At 49.2% G+C, this 21,957-nt stretch overlaps 1 protein-coding gene across 1 annotated transcript in view; it reads right to left on the minus strand.

Annotated features, from left to right (window-relative positions):
* DCHS1 (dachsous cadherin-related 1) overlaps window positions 1-21,957 on the minus strand; it is a 36,099-nt gene that overhangs the window by 12,176 nt on the left and 1,966 nt on the right. The window contains exons 2-5 of the mRNA XM_069471125.1: window positions 6,811-8,721; window positions 928-1,116; window positions 599-830; window positions 222-458 (exon numbers count right to left, since the gene is read on the minus strand). Of these exons, the coding sequence (XP_069327226.1) occupies window positions 222-458; window positions 599-830; window positions 928-1,116; window positions 6,811-8,601 (2,449 nt within the window). The 5' untranslated portion in view covers window positions 8,602-8,721. The remainder of the gene's footprint in view (window positions 1-221; window positions 459-598; window positions 831-927; window positions 1,117-6,810; window positions 8,722-21,957) is intronic.

Here is a 21,957-nt window from a genome sequence, read left to right on the forward strand (position 1 = left end):
GAGTTGGCAGAGAAGTTGGCTGGCACTGGGGTGATATGTGCCTGGGGATGAAGCAGTGTGCCTGCACTGCACCTCAGGAGGTGTTGAGCATTGGTACCGGAGTGTTTTGTACTGGGGCTGCCTATGCTGTGATACTACCCTAGGGAACCTTGAGATGGTACTAGAGGGTTCTATTGGGATATGTGGGTGTGGCACCAAGTGGGCATAATGTTAAATGATACCTGGTGGGTTGTGTGCCTGGACTATGCCCACACTGGTGCCTGGTGCCACATCCTCTGGCACAGAAAAAACATACTGTAGCTGCTCAAATACAGGTGGTGTGGGGGTTCCAGGCACAATGCTGATGTTGACTCGGGCATTGGGTTCTGCCTGAAGGCCACCTCCGTCTTGAGCCCCGATCTCCAGCTGCACCACAGAGTTGGCCCGTCTGGCCAAGGGCCAGGCTACTGTCAACAGTCCTGGGAGAAAGGATAGAAGCAGAGATACGTGAAGAAACAGAATAGGGCTGGCAGTGTTATGGAAGGAGTAGTCGGGACATCATTTAGGGAGGTCGGGAGGGGACCCTGGGGGCAGGCCCTGGGAATGGGAGAGTCCTCACCTGAGTGCTCATCCAAGGCAAAGAGCGGGGGACTATTGCCAGCCAGGATGTGGTAGGAGAGTCGCCCATGGGGCCCCTGGTCAGGGTCATGGGCACGCACCCTCAGCACAGCTGTGCCTGGTGTACTCTGGGCACTCAGACTGGCAGCATACTCCCGTGGATAAAACTGAGGTGGGTTGTCATTCTCGTCTGATACAAACACCTTCACATATACCATGGACTTGAGGCCTCCCTGGTGGAATATGCAGCCATAGGTCAGGTGGGCCTCATCTGACCCTGGTGCATGCCCTACCCTGATGTCCCAACCTGCCCATGGGCTGTCCACTCACCCCATCCACAGCTGTCACCGTGAAGTCAAAGCTTGAGGGCCCCTGGTCACGGTCCAGGGTCCGCGTCGTGCACACATCACCACTGTGGGCATCAATGCGGAACGGGGGAGATCCGGAGGCCCCAAGTCCAGCACCCAAGGAATAGGAGAGGAGGCCAAATGGGCCACTATCTGAATCTGTAGCTGTCACCTGGGAAGAGGCTGGAGTGAGTGATGGTCCATCTTGTTGGCCAGAAAGGCCAGAGTTGTTAGGTGGCAGAGTTAGAAGGAGCAGCTGGTGCTCAGAGTCTCCAGATGGTGAACACACAGAGGGAACTAGTAGGACATAGACCAAAACCCAACCCCAGCTCAGACCTTACCACTTGGGTTCCTGAGAGCCTCTGGTCACAACATTTTTGTCAATGTAACAAATGTAACTTTGTTACATGTGTGTTTCTGTTTAATGACACCTTAGTTATATATTGTTGATTCATTAACACTAAACTCACGGCTAACAGCACTCTAATTCTGTGGTCCCCAACCCCCAGGCCATGGCCTGTCAGGAACCGGGCCACGCATCACCGCCTGAGCTGTGCGCCCCCCACTCCAACCCCAGTCTGTGGAAAAATTGTCTTCCATGAAACTAAGGAATCAGGCTGCACAGCAGGAGGTGAGAGGCTGGCCAGCAAGCGAAGCTTCATCTGTATTTACAGCCGCTCCCCACTGTGTGCATGACCACCTGAGCTCCGCCTTCCCCCGCTTCCCTGTCTGTGGAAAATTGTCTTCCATGAAACCAGTCCCTGGTGCCAAAAAGGTCGGGGATTTGGGGACGGCTGCTATAACTCATGCCTGAGCGAAGTTTATCTAACATAGCATTTTCTCTGTAAGGCACATCGCAGCTTTCTTGTGCTCGGAAACACTAGATAGCACTCCAGCACACTTGGGGACCATTTTAAACAACAAAATCACCCCCAAAAAAGGCACAAAAATGCAAAAAACGTGGCAGTAAATAGAACTCAAAAAGGACACTTGTTTACAGTATGAGAGCTCGAACAAGAAGGCAGAGCATTGCCTTTTTTAACCTCAGCTGGGAATGAATGTGCGTGTTGAGCAACTCAAATTTTTCATCCCTCTGTGCATGTCTAGAAATGACTGCAAAAGTGTTGCAAGTAGTGATTTGGGGGTTACCGATAAATTTTAGAAAGTAAATGAATTCACAAATAATGAGGACCAACTGTATTTACAGAGAAGAATGCTAAGGCCTGTGATCTCAAATTCCAGGTGAATCTAGGAATTAATATGCTCACCACGTCTCATAATCATCCCAAGCAAAAAACTCACTGATAATGAAATTAGTGAGACTGATGTTACAGGTCTGATCTTTATTGACTTTGATCATTACAGAGTGGGATCTGATTAATACTGGGATCTGATCACTATAGGGTCTGCTCCATGGATTTATGGGTATGGCTCACATACCTTTAGCCTAGGACAGTGTCAGGTACACAGCAGGTGCTCTAGGCATAAATGTTCATTGAGTAAATGGACGTTGTGATCATCCTGCTTCATCACAAAACCTTCTTTCATACTAAGTTTTATATACTGGGTACACATTAGGCCTGCAATTGTGGGTTAGCCAGAGCTGACTGCTATAGTCCCTGACAAAGTGCTCTTTGTGGACATAAGGACCTCAAGGTCATGACATGCTGCAAGAGGAAGCTGGAGAGTTCCCATTTCTCAGCCAGAAAATGTGCTCAGAGAGAAAGCTGGCCAAGGACTTCTAATTGTTGCCCAGGCCCTTGACAGGAGTGATCTGTGTCATTGTTTATCCTCCTGTGAGACACTAAGACCCTGCCATGGCTGAACCCTGGAAACAGCTCCTGTTCCAACTCTCTACTGTGGCCGTGGGCCCAAATATCCCAGGAGACAGACTTCCCCCTATGTCTATCCCGATGGGCAGCAGCACAGCTGCAGCACCATCTCCAGAAGCTGTAAAAGACCTTTGCCCTCTGACTTGGCTGCAGGAAGAAAGCAATAAACAGTGGTCAGGGGAAGTTGTCAGGAAGCGACCCCAAAAGGCGCAGGGGCCATATACTGGAAATGACCAAGGCAGAAGTGAATTTCCTGGCCTGTACAGCTCCTGCTCAGAGGTTTCACTGCAAATGCATAGTCTCCATTTCCAGCAGGTTCTCAGCTCAGCTTCTCAGTCTGACCTTTGTCTGCTCCCTCTCCCATGCTGCCCCAAAGCTGCAATAAACCTCACCCCACTCTTCTGGCTCCCACCACATTCCCATCCCTCACTCTTATCAGAAGCACTATTTCAAGGAGAAAAAGAAGACTCTTCTCTGTGAACTCTTGAAAATTCCTAGCAGACTCCAGACTTACTGCATTGCCCATCCCGACCTCCTTCCCAGGCATACCTCCTGTTTCAACTTTTTGACACTATTTTTCCTACTTCTCCACCCACTGCTTCGCCACACCCCAGTCTTTCTCCATCTTCCCTTCTTTGCCTGTTTTTACACATTTTTGTTTCCTGGAATCTCTCCTTGGCCTCTTCTCATTCTACACACTCTCTTAGGACCTTCTCATTCATTTCCGTGGCTTCAGCTATCATCTATACTTTCACCCTAGGTTACTCCTCCAAGCACCAAACTTGTATAACCAGATGCCTGCTCAACATCTCCACTTGGATGTCCCACAGACGCCTTAAATCCAACCTGTCCAAAACTAACCTCATGACCATTCCAAACCAGCTCTAATGACTCTTCCATCCACCAGTTGCTCAAGCCAGAAATCAGTTCTTCCCTTTTCTTCACCTGGTATATCAATCAACAAGGGACTAAGTAAGTCCTCATTATCTTTCCTATTTTTCTATTCCTCTCCATCACCATTATCACTATTCTGACTTAGGCCTGAGTTATTGCTCCTCTGAACTATTGTAATTCCCTTCTATAAATGTCTGACTCTCCAATCCATACTCTACATGAGGGTTTATCAACTTGGCAATAGTGACATTTTGGACCAGAAAATTCTTTATTGCAGGGGCTGTCATGTCTATAATAGGATGTTTAGCAGCCTCCCCGGCCTCTACTCACTAGATGCCAGTAGCATCTCACCAGTTGTGACATCAGAAATGTCTCTGGACATTGCTAAATATCCTTTCTGGGGGACAAAATTTCCCCCAGTTATGAACCATTGCTCTACATTGACTACCATCTGAGAAAACAAATCTGATCATACCACTCCTCTACTAAAAAATCCTCAACGTTCCCTATAGAAAAAAGCTCAAACTCCCAGGCTTGGCCCCTCACTGTCTGGCCTACCTGCACAGTCTCGTCTCTCACTCTCCCATCTCCTGTCTTAAACTCCAGAGATACTGAGCCACTTGTGGGCCCTTGAACAAGTCAGGCTCTGACATTCCTCTGTGCATGTCACCTCTGCTTGGAACCCTTCCCCTGTCCGGTCCCCTCATAAACTCCTGCTCATTCTTTAAGTCTCAACTCAAGGGTCCCTTCCTCTGGGAAAACATTTACTGCCTATCTGTACCTCATATATATTCCCAAATGGATATTTTCTTATTGCAGTAAAACTGTTTCTTTGCACATGAATCTCCCGTCTGGGCTATAAACTCCATGAAATTGGGGTAGCGGTGACTCATTCATTACTGTATTCTATGTCTCCAATACAGTGACTGGCACATGGTAGACACTCAATAAATTTCCATCGAATAAATCAAATATTAAGAATCCTTACAACAGTTATAAACTCCCAATGTTTGTAACAAAAACATTTGTACTGCCGTAATATTCTGAAATTAAAAAAAAAATCTATTACACTTACAGCCAAAAAAAAACAAAAAAAAAACCCAATGGTCATTTTTACTCCTGCTTTTCTATGGTTACTAATAGCAAAAACTCCAGGAAACCACCTGGAGAGTTGCCCTCTTGCTTCAGGCACTAGTGGGAAGGGAAGAAGTTTGGAAGCCATGGTCCATTGGTCCTGGCCAAGAAGGAGAGTAAACACATGGGAGTGTGGGTGGTGGGAGCTGGATGGCAGCAGGCAGGCACATATCCAGACTCTGGCCAGAAGACAAGGGGTCAGCCAGGCTTGGCACTAGCCTGGAAATCTAGGCCAACAGGCATCCCCTGAGGAGATGCTCAGGGGTCTGGTGGACTTCAGAGACATAAGGACTTCAAGCCCAGTCTCCCAAGCGGACTCCCTGCCTCTAGTCCTCTCTCCAGAAGACATACTCCACTGTAGCCAAAGCAATCTCTCCAGAAGACATATCAGATTTGCTTAGAGTCCCTCATTGGCTCCCTATGATTTTTATGATAAAGTCAAACTTGTGACCTGGACCCTATCTACTATCTTGTCTCATCTCCCCCCAACTCCTTCTCATCAGCACAGCTGAGGCCAGCCTGAACGAGCAGTCTCCTGCACACTCATGGTGTTTGTTCAGCAGCTCCTTTGTAGGCCTGGAGTCTCTGTCTGCATACCCGGTATTATCCATTTGGCAAAGTTTCATTAGTTCAAGGCCACTCCTCCGGGCTTCCACAGCACTTTATATGCTGCCTGCTGCAGCACTAGTTACCGGTGTATCTCCCTGTCTAGACTGGGACCTGCCTGGGAACAGGACTATCTCCTTTCTTTGTTCTCTGGGCCTAGCACAGTGCCAGGTTTATACTAGGTAAGTAAATTCTTGAATATATTAATGAAGGAATGATCTATCACTCGCTCACTGAACCAATCCATCCTTCACCTCAAAGTCAGTTGGCTAACTTAAAAAATAAAAAACAATCTGATCATGCCCTTCCCAGTTCAAAGAAGTTCAGTGACCTCTTTTGCTTTCCAAGGAAAATTCTAACCCCTCACAGCTTGGTGTCCAAGGATTTCTGCAGTCTAGCCTCAGGCAGCCTCTCATGTTCCCTCCATTTCTCCAGGCCTGACTTACAACCAGTTGGTGTCTCCTTCCACCTGTTCAGGGCTCCTGCCTCTTCCCGAGAGGCCTTCCTGCTCTGGACATCAGGATCTCACTGGATAGTTCTTGTTACCTCTCATCCTAATGCCTGTGCCCAGGAGTTCCATCAAGGCTCAGCCCCGAGGGCAGGGATGGGGATTTCTTGCAGCACAACCCAGCACTGGACTAGGTGTGGAGGGCTCCGTAAGTGCTGCATCTTCTTTGGGGAACAGCAGCCACATGGGTATGCAGAATCTCCATCTCTGCCCTGCAGAACAGCTTTGGGACTTTACAAAAAGTCTCTTTCATTTCCTGATACCACAAATACTTTTCATCTAGGCCCAGTCTTTTTTTTTTTTTTTTTTTTTTTTTTTTTTTTTTTTTTTGAGACAGAGTCTCACTGTGTTGCCCCGGCTAGAGTGAGTGCCGTGGCGTTAGCCTAGCTCACAGCAACCTCAAACTCCTGAGCTCAAGCGATCCTACTGCCTCAGCCTCCCGAGTAGCTGGGACTACAGGCATGTGCCACCATGCCCGGCTAATTTTTTCTATATATATTTTTAGCTGTTCATATAATTTCTTTCTATTTTTAGTAGAGATGGGGTCTCGCTCTTGCTCAGGCTGGTCTCGAACTCCTGAGCTCAAACGATCCGCCCACCTCGGCCTCCCAGAGTGCTAGGATTACAGGCGTGAGCCACCGCGCCCGGCCTAGGCCCAGTCTTAATTCCTTCAACTGCCAACATCATTTGCCTCAGCTCTTGTACCCTGCTTTTTCAACTTCTCATTAACTCTTACCCCTTGCACAGATTTTGGAGCTCACAGGATAGGACCCAACCCTCTGGCATAAGTCACCATAAACAGATGCACTTGCCTGGCTTGGTTCCTGATCTGAGGTCCCCTGTGGCCTTCAAACCCCACAACACTATCCTGCTATGCATGGTACCTACTCACCTGCAGGAAGCAGGTTCCAGGCTGGGTACCCTCAGGCAGCGAGGCATTGTAGAAAGTCCTCTGGAACTGGGGCTCGTTATCATTCACATCTTGCAAGGCCACGCTAACTGTGGCAGATGAGGCTAAAGGGGGCAGGCCCCCATCCGTGGCCACCACAATCAGCTGTGGCTGAGGTTCCAACTCATAGTCCAGCAAGGCAGACGTGGTGATGATGCCTGAGGTAGGGTCAATGGAGAACCAGCGGGTGTGGGGGCCAGGGGCTAGGCTATAGGTGACCTGACCATTGGTACCTTGGTCAGGATCCCGGGCTGTCACTCGCACCACAAAGCTGCCAGGCAGCGCAACCTCAGGCAGGGGCTCAGGTCGGTAGAGCTGGCGATCAAAGGCAGGAGCATTGTCATTGACATCAGTGACATGCAGCACAAAGGCGGCCTCAGCCCGCAGCGGGGGTGTGCCTGAGTCTGTGGCCGTAACCCGCAAGTTATAAGCATCCCTCTCCTCCCGATCCAGTCGCCGAGCCACGCACACCAAGTAGATGACGCTGTCTTGGGTGCTTAGGGCAAAGTGGCCCTCTCCACCCTCCAGGGACACATTGACATGGGCAAAGTCACCATCATCTGGGTCTGACACAGAGATGCGAGCAACGAGCTGTCCAGGTGGGGCAGCCTCAGACACTCGAGGGGAGCCGTCTGCACTCAGGAAGATGACAGTCATGGAGGGCTGATTGTCATTGGCATCTCGTACGTGCACAGTCACAAAGGCTGAGCCCAGCTCGGGGTGAGCCCCGCCATCTCGTGCCTGCACCACCAGTTCGTGGACCCGCCGTTGTTCAAAGTCCAGTGGCCGCTCCAGCCGCAGCAGCCCTGTGTGTGCATCGATGGAGAAGGGTCCATCGCCCTCGCTCTGCCTGCGGTTGATCTCATAAGTTACAGCCCCATTGGCACCAGCATCGGCATCAGAAGCAAACACCTGCAAGACAGGACTGCCAGCGGCCAGGCTCTCAGATACCACAGCATGGTAGCGGCTCTGATTAAAAGCCGGGGCATGGTCATTGATGTCCAGCAGTGTCACGTCCAGCAGGGCCTGGGCCCTCCGTGGGGGTGAACCACCATCATAGGCCTCCAGCTGCAGCATGTAGTGTGAGCGGTTCTCTCGGTCCAGCTCCCCAGCAACTACCAGCTCGGGCACTGGAGCCCCGTCTGGACCTGGGCGTGTCTCCAGCCGGAAGGTCTCTCCAGCCCCATCACCAGACAGCGCGTAGCCCTGGGTCCCCAGATGCCCAGCATCTGCATCACGAGCAGGTTCCAGTGGGTAACGGGTGCCAAGAGCTGTATGCTCGGGTACCTGAAGGGCAGCCCGAGCCTGTGGGAAGGCTGGAGCGTGGTCATTGATGTCAGCCACTCGCACAGTAACTTCCACAGTAGCACCATCAGGAGTGACTGCAGTGAAGCGGTAGCGGTCCCGCCGCTCGCGGTCCAAGACACGGGCTGTACGGACAACTCCACTGTGTTCGTCAATGGCCAGGTCTGTGCCCACGCCGCTGCCCTCCTGGGCAGAGATGAAGTACATGGGAGGTGCTGCCGTGCCTGCCGGAAGCCCTGCACTGATGTCCCCGATCAGTGTGCCCGCTGGCTGCTCTTCATCAATCTGCAGGTCGAGGCTCCCAGCCTGACCCCAGGCACCTGGTACCCCAGCCCCCAGCAGCAGCAGCAAAAGCAGTGACAGCAGGAGGAGGGGCCTGGGGCTCTTCATGCCAGGACAGGAAGGCGCAATGCCCGGCTCCTTCTGCATGACAGGGGAAATCCAGGTGTGGCTTAGGTGCTAGTCCAGGCCCAGGCTCTGGGCCCAGCTTGATCTCAGGCTTTGGATCAGGCCCAACTGGGGCCCTGGCTCCAGCTCAGTCTCCTTGACCTGGGGAAAAAGCAGAGGGAAACAGGTCATGACAGGGGAGGGATCAGCAGTCCAGAGAGCCCGGGATGTTGGTGACACCAACACTCAGACATGCTTAGTCCCCAGCAGGCCCCCGTGCTGCCTCACACTCATCTTGGTCCCCAGGGATCTTTGCTTCAGGACTCCTCAGGGCCTGCTCCAGTCTTTCCCCCGGCAGGTCCCCATTCCATCCCACCCTGAGCCTCCTCTCAGCAGATTATTCTGGGTCTGAATGCCCACAAACTCCCTTCTTTCTGTAGACTTAAAAATATGGCCAATCCTTTCTCATTTTCTCCTCATCCAGAATTAACAGCCACCCCTTCCAGCCTCTGTAACCATGCATTTGGTAACCTTGCCTGAACTGTCAACATTTTCCTCTCTCCTAGAGCCATCTATCAGTATTAAATATGCTCATTTCTCTTATTTTATATATAGATATTTAAAATAAGACAGACTTGGGCACCTACTGTGTGGAGGCACTGGGGATACATACAACAGTGAATGAAGTAAACAGTCCCTGGCTTCCTGGAGCTTAGAGTCCAGGAGTTGAACAAGTAATTGCAAGTGTGATAAGGACTGTGCAGGAGAAGTACAGGAAGCAAGGAGGACATGTAAGAGAGGCTTAACATAGGCAAGGGAATCAGGGAGAGTTTTGCTGAGGAAGTGACTTTCAAGTTGAGATCTAAATCATGATGAGGTGTTAGACAGGCAATGGTGGGCAGAGAAGGGGATACAGGAAGGAGACAAGAGTATTTTGGAAGAGGGAGCAGAATGTGGAAAGGCTGAGTCCACTGTCAAGGAGGGGCTGAGAGTGCCTAGACGTGTGGTCTCGGGGCACATGTGTAAGGTGTAGTGCTAGGGGCAGAGGGTGTGAAATGAGACAGGGACTCGTGAGCCATATTGAAGATTTTGACATTATCCTAAGGACAAATGGAAGCCATTAAAGCATTTCAAGGAGGAGTGCCACTATATGACCCACATTTTGTGAAGATCACTATTGCTGCCCTTTGGAAAACAAAGAGCAGGCCGATAGGATGGTTAGGAGGCACTGTCCCAGCGATGACATTGTTTTGTTGGTGACTTGGATGAGTGTTAGCAATGAAAATGGTGAGAAGTGGATAGGTCTGCGTGGGTCAGGGATTAAGACATAGAACAGGCAGCGCTTGATGACTGCTTGAAGGCAGGGGACTGAGGAAGTGGGAGAAGTCAAGGATGATGGGTGCATTTCTGACCTCAACTACCAGCTGGAGAAGGTATCTAACTGGCCAGAAAGATAGAGAGAGAGAGAGAGAACCAGAGAAGGGTGGTGCCTCTGAGTCTAAGGGGAGCCAGGGTTTCAAACGCTGCTAAAGTTCAAGAAGGAGGAGCCTAAAGCCCCACCAAGGCCTCTAGTGACTAAATGAGAGCAGAGTCAGTGGAGGGGGGAGCTGAAGATGGGATGTGGTCGCAGGAGGGAAGAGGAACATTCAGAAGCTGCTACCCTCTCTGGAAGTTGTTTCACTTCCCCCATTTTCTCACTTATCACACTCTCCTCCCTCTCTGTAGGGAGGCTTCCTCTTGTGACATTGCTGTCATGAAGCTTCCAATCATCTCCATGTTCTACATCCAGTGGGTACCTTTTTATTTGCCTCTTACTGGATCATTCTGGAACCCTGAAACACTGATCACCGGCCCCTTAAAGCCTACCCCCATTGGCTTCACACTGTGACCCCCACCTCTTTTTTTTTTTTTTTTTTAGCACTGCTTCGATTCTTTTTTTTTTTTTTTAATTTCAGCATATTATGGGGGTACAAAAGTTTAAGTTACGTATATTGCCCTTGCCCCCCCCCCCAAGTCAGAGCTTCAAGCGTGTCCATCCCCTAGATGGTGCACATCGCACGCATTATGTATGTATATACCCATCCCCTCCCCCCCACATCTGCCCAACACCCGATTAATGTTATTCCTAAATGTGCTCTTAGGTGACGATCAGTGAAACCAATCTGATGGTGAGTACATGTGGTGCTCAGTTTTCCCTTCTTGGGATACTTCACTTAGTAGAATGGGTTCCAGCTCTATCCAGGAAAATATAAGAGATGCTATATCCCCATGATTTCTTATAGCTGAGTAGTACTCCATGGTATACATATACCACATTTTATTAATCCATTCATGTATTGATGGGCACTTGAGTTGTTTCCACATCTTTGCAATTGTGAATTGTACCGCTATGAACATTTGGGTGCAGATGTCTTTGTTATAGAATGTCTTTTGTTCTTTTGTAACCCCCACCTCTTATTTCCATCATGCTTCCCTGCCCACTCCTCCATCTCCTTCGCAAGTTCTTCTTCCTCAACCCACTGCTTCACAATCCGTGCTCTTCGGGGCTCAGTCCTGGGCAGCATCTTTCCCCTCTCCTCACATTCTACCTGGGGGATTTTATCCACTCTCATGCCTTTACTTCAAATGTATCAATCATTTGTTATGTACCATCTATTTGCTGACAACTTTCCAATCTCCATCTCCAGCCCTGGAGAGCCCTGGAGATGCATGTCCAGCCATATTCCGGACTTCACAATGTATCCCCAACCATCACCTCAAACTGCTTTTCCTCCTCCATTTCCTTTCCTGTGGACAGCACCACCATTCATCCAGGTGTCCGAGCCAGAAATCCAGAAGCTCTCTTTGCTTCCTTGCTCTTCCTCAGTCTTGGTTTCCAATTAGTCATCTAAACCCAAACATTTCAACTAGACACGTCTCAAGTCTGCCCTTTCCTCTCTTTCCACACCACTGCCGTCCCGGTACAAGCATTGCCATCTCTCCTTGCAATACCTGCAACAGCTCCTTACTGGTCCCCCTGCCTCCTGGCTTGGATCCTCTGATCCATCTCCATCTGACCAGAGACTCTGACCACCCAACTCTCACCAAAGCACTCCTGATGAAAGGCTCCCACTCGTTTCCCATTACTGACAGCAAAAAACAGCTTCCCCTCTACAAAAAAGGAACGCAGATACACAATCACAAAAACTTGTGTCTGCAGTTTCAAGGGGTGCATGGACACTAAGTAGAGAACTTCTGACCTGCAAGATAAAGTCCAGCTTCTTTAATGTGTCATTGTGATCTAAGCCCTGCCAATCTATCCACGTCCCCCACCTTTTCTTTCCCCCACCACACCTTGCATTCCAACATGAAATCTATTACCATGCTACTTCCCAACTTCTTGACTCGTATGTGCTATTCTCCTGTCCTGAGATACCTTCTAAAAATCCTCTCCATGTGCCAACTCCTACTCAAATTTCAAGATACGGTTCAAATGTCCTGTCCTCTGTGGAATCTTCTCGGACATATTATAGAGCTCTCCTATTGTACATTCTACTGGGCTCCTGCTGCTTTTGGTAAATGCTGACAATAAACTGCACAGCAGTCCTGATTTGTTCGAGTGCCTGCCCCCTGCACTGGACTGGGGGCTCCTTGAGGTGTAGTGACAGTTCTTAGTCTCTGATTCTCCAGTGTTTAGTAGAAGGTATAATGTGAGCAGGCAATCAGTGCTGAATGAATGGTCAGCGCCTTGTGCTTCCACACCGCCATACTCACATAATAACATACTCAGAGAGAAAGGTCCACGGTCATGCCAACTCAGACAACATACACAAACACACATGAGCCCATGATCCTGAGGCACCATAGTCAGTCCTGTGGCTGCATAAGTGTGTCCTTGGGTCTTAGAGGATTTGTTCTACTGTAGGACCTCCTGTCCTCCAAAGGAAGGTGGGTTTCTAACCACCATCCAACTTACATTGCCCACCTACCTTCGTCTCTCCTATCTATGGGAGGCAATAAAAAGAGCAGGAGCTTTGGAGTTTGGGCTGGGTTTGAGTCCCAGTCTGGGCATTATGTTCTCCCAATCTGTACAATGGCCACGGTAACACCCACCCTGTGCAGTTTTTAAAAATTAGAGACAATGTAAGCAAGGAGCGCAGAGCTGGGTATTTGGTAGACTCTCTTTCATTAATTCAACACAATCCCCTAATGTGGCCCCTTTGTGCCTTCATCCCAGCTTCAGTATTCTGGGGTTCTATGTGGGTACTAGGATCCCTCTCCCCAGGGGTCAAGCCTGAGGAGCCCATGGAGCTGCCATGTGGAATAACAGGTCAGAGGAGTTCAGAGCAAGTAGGTCAGGATGAACCCAGGCCTGACTCAAAGAGGGGGAAGATGAGTGTACAGGGATGGTCCCAGGGCCCAGGTCAGGGATCTGGGTCCAGAGACTGCGTTAGGGGTTTAATCAGTTAGTGGAGGGAAAGCAGTCAGGGTTTGGAGGAACAGAAGATAATAAACAATGAGGTCAATATACTTATCACATTCTGTATTATAATATCTGTCTCCCTATTTATTTAGCTGTTTGAGGGCAAAGACTATATTTTATTCACCTTTGTGTGTAGTGTGGAACATGGCACATAGTACCTGATTAATAAATTTTCTGAATGAAGGTATCTTTGAATGGTATGAGCTAAATCTCAGGTGAATGATCAGCCTTGAAGAGGGAGTATGGCCCAGGTAGATGCCTTGTGTGACAGTGACCCCTTCTCCCAACCTCTGTAGACCCCCAGGCCCTCCTCATCAGCCAACCTGGGTCCCTGTCTAGTGCAAACTCCCCCAGTACACTCTCACAGTAGACACACAAAGGTTCACATTCCCAAAGTCACAGTCTCACACGCTGCCCGGCACTCTTTCTCTCTCACACTGCCAAGACTCACACAGATACATCCTCATGCAATCAGACTCACATGCACACAGGTTCATTCAACACACACTCTCATACACACATGCACAGAGGCTTCCTTTCACATACACACAGCCAGCCGCTCCTCACATACATGCAGAAGCACGTCTTCACACACACAGGTGGGCCTACTCATTCCCATGGAACCCACCCACACATATGCAGGCACACACACACACAGACACATACACACGGAAGAACACTTTCTCATGACCCTCACACAGAGAGGCACATTCACACCCCCAGATTCCCCCCTACATATACACAGCACACCCATACACACACTCTCCCATGCACACAGACAAGCCCACCGTCACACATGCACAGACTGACAAGGCAGGCGTGCATACACTTGCAGACCCACCCACACACAGGCACACTCTCACACATGCTGCTGGGGCACTCGTGGTCAGCTCTGCGGCTGCAGCTGTGACCTCCAGGTCCCTGGGGCCTCTGTCTGGACTGTGCCTCATCACTTCCTGCTCCAGGGCTTCCAGTTCCAAACTCGAACTCCAGACTCTCTCCCGAGACCGTCTCATCCTCTCTCCAGCTCTGTTCTCTGCACCATCTCCTCCCATCTGTCCGGTGTTTCTCACTGCCTCTTCCCTGAGACCTGCTCCCCCTCCTGGCTCTTGTCTCTTTCCCTCTCCAGGTCTATCCCATCCCTTCCCTTAGACCTGGCCTGCCCTCTCCATCTTGTCTTTTTCCCCAGTCTGTCCTGCCTCCTGCCTGGATCTGTCTTCTTTCTTCCTCCAGGTCCATCACAGTCGTTCTCCCATCCAGTTCTGCCTTGCTACGTGCCCTCACTCTATCCCCATCCTGTTACTCGGTCCTCTGACTCCATCCTGCTCTCCCCCTCCAACCCCACATCTGGGCCTCTGGAACCACAGCTGGTTCTCATTAGGAGGGGGAGGGGCAAGACTGTTCATTGGGGCCTGAAACGTGATGTCAATTCCCCCTCCCTAACTAACAGATCCCCCCCCCACCCCCAGCCTGTGTGTCCACAGAACCTGGGAGCAAGGGGGAAAATGGGAGAGGAAAGAGAGGTGGGAGCAGGGGAACCACAAGGGAAGGGGGGACTCCAGGAGGAAGCAGAGGAGTGGCCCGAGGCACAGAAGGGGAAGCAGGCTGGGAGAGCTGGCATCACCCAGGCCTCCTCCCTCCACTTCCTGTCCCAGGGCCAGTGAGGGGCAGGGACCAGAAAGACAACAAGGGTGAGGAGGGGGCTATGAAAGGCAGATGGGCTAGAAGAAGAGGAAGAGGGCAGCCACAATGAGCAAAGAGGATACATGGCCATGCGTCAGGGAAGGAGGAAGAGAGGAGAGGTTCTGGTGGGGGGCGGGGGTGGGTGACAGGGAGCAAGACTGAGGGAGAGTAACTGTGTACAGAAGAGGAAAGCATGAGTGGGGCTAATTCAGAAAGGGGAGGTAAGTTAGACAGGCACAGCCAGACCCAGAGAGGCTGGGGCAGTGGGCGGGAGAGGCAAGAGCTGAACTGCAGGGAGGCGGGGAGGGAGGAGAACAGGCGTGAGGAGAAGGCTGACAGACTAGCTTCCCTGGACATCCCTGGGGCAACTGCTGGACAGTGGCCAGGGCGGTGCCCGGGCCTGGCTCTGCCCCGCTGAGGACTGGTTCCCAGGAGGCACTCCAGGGAGAAGCTGAGGACAGATGTGAGCAGAAGCAGCAGAGGAAAAGCTTATTTTCTGAGCTTTTACAGCATGCTGGGCCCTGTGCCAGGCAATTCACAGACAGCATCTCATTTAATCACCATAACAACCCTGTGAGGAAAGAATCCCAGCTTCCATTTTCAAATGAGGAAATTGAGGCTCAGAGTGAAACAATTTTCCTGAGTTAACACAGATTCTAAGTCCATGGAGTGCAGGACCATGTACTCTATGTTGCCTGAGATTCAGGGAGAAGGGAAAGACGGAGAGGAAGAAATTACAGGGAAGCTGAGAGGGAAGAGTCTTGGCGGGACAACGGAGGCCTGAAGAAGGAAGAGAACCTGTGGGAGGAGTGAGACCAGGTACAAGGTGTCTGTAATAGTCCAGGTTAGTAGCAGTGGGGCTTGAGGACACAGGAATGAAAGATGTGAGGAAGTGAAGGTGACAAGGCTTGGTCGCTGACTCTACAGGAAGGTGAGGGACTAGAAGGACTCTAGGCTCTAGGCCACCTCCCAGGGTTCTGGCCTGCTTACTAAAGTAGCGCCATTAGGATACTGCAGAGGAAAAGCCATTTTCAGGTGCCTGTTGGGATTTCCACGTGGAGATATCCAGGCACTGGATTTTGCACTGGATTCGCCAGCCTGGAGCTTAGCAGAGAGGCCTGGGTTAGAGATATGGATTTGGACAAATCATGGGGTAACTGAAAGCCATGGGCATGGAGACCCACATCAGAGAGGATGTATAGAGTGAGAAGAGAGTCTAGGACAGAACTTTGGGGACCAGTCACATACAAGGGACAGGCTGAAGACAGCTTTATTCTTCCTAGAGGCAGTATCACAGAAGTTAAGGCAGCAAACACTTCAAAAGGAGAGAGGAATTGATAATGTCTAATGCTGCAGAGTCCAGGTAGGATAAGGGCTGAGAAGTGGCCATTGAATTTAGCAGTAAGGAGGTCACTAGTGATCTCGGAGAGAATTGTATCAGGAGAGTGGTAACGGTGCAAGCCTCCTGCAGTATGAGAGAGAATGAATTGACTAACAGCTAGCCACAGACATCAGCATAGATTCATTCATCAATACGTGCCTACTGCCTTCTCAGAATAGGGAGATAATACATCAAAGCAAGGCAGGACAGGACAGTAGTTAAGACCAGGACTCTAGGGCCAAACCAACTGGATTTGATTTCCAGCTTCACACTTACTAGCTGGGTGACCTTGAGCAAGCCCCTTAATTTCTAAGTACTTCCATTTCTTCATTTATAAATGGGGACAATAATAATACCTACTACATTATATTAGGCAGAACAGTGTCTGGCACATAGTAAGACTTGGAAGTATGCACGCATAAGCTTACAGTGGTTAAGAAGACAGGCTCTGCTGCCAGACTGGAGTTCAAATCCTGACTCTACCACTTACAGCATAACCCTGGGCAAGTTACTTAATCATTATAAGCATTAGTTTCCTCTTCTGTAATATGGGGATTAAAGTGCCTACCTTAAATGGTTGATACAAGAGTTAAATAAAATAATGTTCCTGAAAAACTTAGCACAGTGTCTGGCACACAGTGAAAGCTCACTAAATGTTAACTGCTGCTGTTGTGTGTCAGACACACACACACACAATAACCCTGGGATAACTGTTATTTTACAGATGAAGAAACTGAGCTTAGATAAGGTAGCAGAGAAACATCCAGAATGATCTAGAATGCAGTCTAACAGACTTCAAAGCTAGTGCTTTCTGTTAGACCACATTGCTTCTCTGGTGGAGGACTTGGAATGCCCAGATAAAGGGTCATGTAACTGGCCAGTCAACACAACAGGGAAGGAGAATGATCAAAGTTGTGCTTTAGGAGAATACATTTGCCAGTGTGCACAGAGTGGGTTAGAGGAGAAGATAAACTTGGCAACTGCCAGTCCAGGTAGAAGGTCAGGTGAGCAAGGTGACATGTGGTGAGAGAGGAAAGGAACATGGAGGATGCTTGGAGACAAAGAAAAAAATGGGGAAAGGTGGGGAGGTCTTAGGGCATGCATGTGAAGTAGTGCACTGACAAATCTATTATACAACAAATATTGACTGAAGACCTACCTACCACATGCCAAAGGCCATGCTATGCACTAGAGATAGAGCAGTGACAGAAGACAAGTCCCTGTCTTCATAATATTCACAGGTAGGGAGACTAGGGCAAGGATGGGCAGGGCAGGGCAGGTGAGGGACCTGGGGGTGGGATGGGCAGCAAGGGCTTGGTCCTAAAGTCTGATCCTGGCAATCAGAGTCTAGGCTACAGAGGAGGCCAGTGAGGCTGGAGCTAGCAGGAAAATTGGAGATGTAGCAACCCAGAGATGTTGAGAGGGAAGAACAAGTTGGGAGGTGGGAAGTTGAGAGGTAGGAGAGTACAGTAGAGGCATTGAGATGTTAGAGGTAAAATTAACTAGGTTAACAGGTGAACACTAAATAATTTTCTTTCTGAATCCCCAAAACTACTCTCTTAAGGAGATATTGTTACCCCCATTTTCACCTGACAAAAGGGGAGCTCAAAGAAGCTAAGTTGCCTGGCTGGAATTCTTCCCTTTCCTCCTTTCCTTTTTCCTTTCTCATCAGCCATATGAGAGGTGTGTTCTAGGCTCTGAGAGATAACAAACTTCCTCCATCCAGCAGCTTAGAGAGAGAAACAGAAACAAGGACATTCCAGTGTGCTAAGTGGGCAGAGACGTACCTAGGGTTTCCAGGTGGACCACCTGGAGGTGTCCTATCACCAGAGGACACAGGGAACTGGAAGGTCCTCCCAAGTGGCAGTGGTTGAAAATGCCCTGGTGTTAGAAGGTTACCCAGGAAACATGGACAGGGTAGCTAAAGGAAGGGGCAGCAACAGGAAGCTGGCAGCCAATGGCATGAAGCCCCAGGAGGGGCTTTTGCTAGCAGGTACCAGGGCATCAGAGAGGAGAGAGCCCACTGACAGGAAAGAGAGGGAAGTGGAGGAGGACGCAAGAATCAGGAAACTGAATATGGGGAGGAGCAGGATCCAGGATGCCAGGATGCCAGGAGTTGGAGGGCTCAGAGTGGGTGTGTTGGTGGGGGGAGGAGACCTTAGAAGGAGGAGCAGCTTAGGGCCCCTCCAGGAAAGGGGTCTGGTAGAGAGGAGGGGGTGGTCAGGCACTATAGTCCCTTCAGTCTGATGGCAAGTCACAGCCTCACATCTTCCATTCCTTCCAAGAACCTCCATAGGCACCTGGCCCAATGGATTTGGGTCTGCAAGCTTGTGGTGTTCCTTAAATATTTGCTAACTGAATGAAAGATAAAGTACAGAGAATGATGAGGAAGAGGATCTAGGAAAAGAGAAGCCTGTATGAAAGAAAGAGAGCATGGGGTGAGGAAGGATCAGTTGTAGAAGAAGGGTGTAGAAATGTCCCCAGTGGAATAAGTAGGTTGTGTAAAAATGTCTCAATCATAGGGGCAGCTGAGACCAGGCGCCAGTCTTCTGAAGAGTGAATGAGGGTGAGGTGCCTTATGTATTCATGCATTTGTTCGTTGCCAAGCACCTGTGTGGGACCCTCAGTCACAAACATGAATAATGTGCATCTTTTTTTTTTTTTTTTTTTTTTTTGTTGAGACAGAGTCTCACTTTGTTGCCCAGGCTAGAGTGAGTGCCGTGGCGTCAGCTTAGCTCACAGCAACCTCAGACTCCTGGGCTTAAGCGATCCTACTGCCTCAGCCTCCCAAGTAGCTGGGACTACAGGCATGCGCCACTATGCCCGGCTAATTTTTTCTATATAGATTTTTAGTTGTCCATATAATGTCTTTCTATTTTTAGTAGAGACGGGGTCTCGCTCAGGCTGGTCTCGAACTCCTGACCTTGAGCAATCCACCCGCCTCAGCCTCCCAGAGTGCTAGGATTACAGGCGTGAGCCACCGCGCCCGGCCATAATGTGCATCTTTGCCATCAAAGAAGTCCCAGCCTGGTTGAGGAGACAGAACAGGGAATGGGCAGTGACAATAGTGAAATAAGAGGCCCTCAAGTCTGCCTGCTGGAGTCAGGAAAGTCAGCGTTTGAGACTAGATCCAAGGATGGGAAGGGATAAGCCAGGAGAAGAAGGGAGTGAAGGGCCTTTCAGGCAGACAGAGCTGTATGTGCAAAGGGCCAGAAACATGGAAGAATGTAGTGTCTTTGGGGAACTACATGGAATTCAGTGTGGCTGGAACTCAAAATGTGAGCAGGCTAGGAAAATGGGACAGGCGATGAGGCTTGGAGGTTTGGAGAAGTCAGATTGTGATCTCATAAGCTTCATTAAAAAGTAGAGATTTTGTTCAAGGAAAATGAAAAGACACTGAGGAATGCTTAGCAGGGAGTGATATGGCTGGGTTTACACTTTAGGAAGGTCCCTCTTACTGCAATGAGAAGAACAGCTTGGATAGGGGAGAGACGTGCAGAGAGAAAAGTTAGGAGGCTCTTGCAAAAATTCATGTGAAAAGATGGTGAGGTTAGGGCAAGAGCAGAGGTGATGGAGAAGAAGGATGGGGCATCAGAGATTGTTGGAGAGGAGGTAGAAACAAAGGATCCAAGGACCTTTTGGATTATGGGATATGTGGACAAAGGAGTAGTTATAATTTCTGGGTTTCCAGCTTGAAAACTGAGTAGGAACAGTCATTTTGGGGAGGAAGAATTGATGAGCTCAGTATGTACATGTTAAGGGGCCTGTGAGTTATACAGTAAAGATCAGGTACACAGCAGGTATGCAAGTCTGGTGCTCAGAAGAGAGAGATTTGAGAGTTATCAGCCTATAGATGATAATTAACGCTCTGGAAATGAATGAGATGGATCACCCAGAGGGGTGTATACAGTGAGATGATAAGAAGGTACAAGCCAGAACCCTAAGGAACGGTGACATTTAGGAGCCATGCAAAGGCTCCCTCAAAGCAGACTGAGACTGAACAGCCAGGAAAAGCTCTGGGAGAGAGATGTATGAATCTCACCATACTGTAATCATTCACTTATTTGCCTGCCTCTCCCCACTAAAGTGTAAACTCCTTGAGGGCAGGAACAGGGTCTTCCATCACTGTATTCCCATCACTTAGCAGTGTGGCTAGCACATAAGTGCTCATTAAATGTTGATAGAATAAAATGGTAGCTCGGAAACTAAACGAGGAATTTGTTCAAAGAGAAAAGGGTCAACAATGTCATCTCCTGCTAAGAGGTCAGGCAGTTGAGCACTGTTGGAAAAGATCCCCCAGATTTGGCAGGAGAGAGGTCACTTTCTCCTAGGGAGAGCAGTTACATTGGAAGGGCAGGCATAAATGGCAAGTGAGGAAGGGGGAAGCAGCTATATGCAGAAGACACTTTCACAAAATGTGGCACTGAAACAAAGTGAGAAAGCCTCTTACCCAATGGAGTGATACGGGGTTAAGGAAGGATAGGAGAGACTGGGGGATCTTCACACATTCCTGGAAGGAATGAGAAAGAGAAAGAAACTGGAGACATGGGAAAGACATGGAATAATCAGTTGGGTGAGGTGCCTGTGGAGGAGGCAGGAGATGGGATTCACAAAGCAGGTGTTGAGGATTGGCTATAAGAGTAGAGATACCTCTTCGTTGTTATAGGAAGGAAGGAGAAAAGATTGAAGAGGATGCAGATAAAATTTGAGGGAGGAGGCAGCAATCTGAGGGAATCCAAACCGAGTGGCCTCAATATCCTGAGTGAGCCAGAAGACCAAGTTGTCTACTCTTAATTCCTCCCTCTTCTTCAACCTCCCCATCCATTCTGTCACTGAGCCCTGCTGATCCTACTGTCTAAAGAGCTCCTGAAACCATCCACTTCTCCTTTTCCCCTGACACTACTTCAGTTCAGGCCAGCATTATCTCCTCCTGGATTCCTGCAACAACCAACTGTTGTCCTTCTTCTCAGGCTCCTCTTTCAGTCTCCATATGGCTGTCAGAGTGCTTTTTCTAAAACAGATCTGATAAATATCACTCCAAAGCTTCAAATCATTTGATAATCTCCATTATTCTTGGATTTCTTCATGTGGCTTCCTAGACCTTGCATGACCTAAAGCTCCATCTGTCTCCCCCATAGACTCTTTCCCTCTCCTCATTCATGCTATTCATTGAACTGCTTTATCCCTCACACACAATATTTTCTTTCATGTGGGCTTTCACACGCTGCTTCCTTGGCTTGGAATATTCTCCACCCACTCCATCACGTTTAAGCTTAAATGCCACTTTCTCCAGAAATCCTCTTTTGACTTCCCTAAACTGGCTTAGGTTTCCCTGTGGTGTGCTGCTGTGTTACAACACTCACCCCATAGACTATAAGCTCCAAGAGGGCAAGGACCATGTACATTTTGTTCACCCATGTAATGCCAACTCATACCACAATACCTGGCAAAACTGGTGCTTAGTATCTGTTTGTTGAATGAATGAACCAGTGGATTGACTAATTATTCTACTGAAAACAATAGGATGAGGGATGTGGGATAATGAGTGTGAAGAAAATAGAAACAATTTCATCTATTTATTTATTTATGGACGGGCCAGTTGAGGGTGGAATTTTTAGAAGCATGAATTTATAGAAGTGTCACTTGGTATGGTTGACAAATCATTCTAGCTAGGGTTAGTAATTTACGAGATGGGTGGGCTCAAGGACAATGGAACAGAGTGGCCAACAAGTGGCTAAAGGGATGGTCTTCGGCACATGAGCTGGAAAACAAAGAGGTTAAGGGCAAAAGGTCATTATGAGGTTAAAGAGTATCACGGGAGCATGGGCATCTGAAAGCTGGAAAGATATAGGAGGCTATGGGCAGGGAGTGG

The sequence above is a fragment of the Eulemur rufifrons genome, chromosome 6 (assembly GCF_041146395.1).
Source record: "Eulemur rufifrons isolate Redbay chromosome 6, OSU_ERuf_1, whole genome shotgun sequence".
In the NCBI taxonomy this organism is placed as follows: Eukaryota; Metazoa; Chordata; class Mammalia; order Primates; family Lemuridae; genus Eulemur; species Eulemur rufifrons.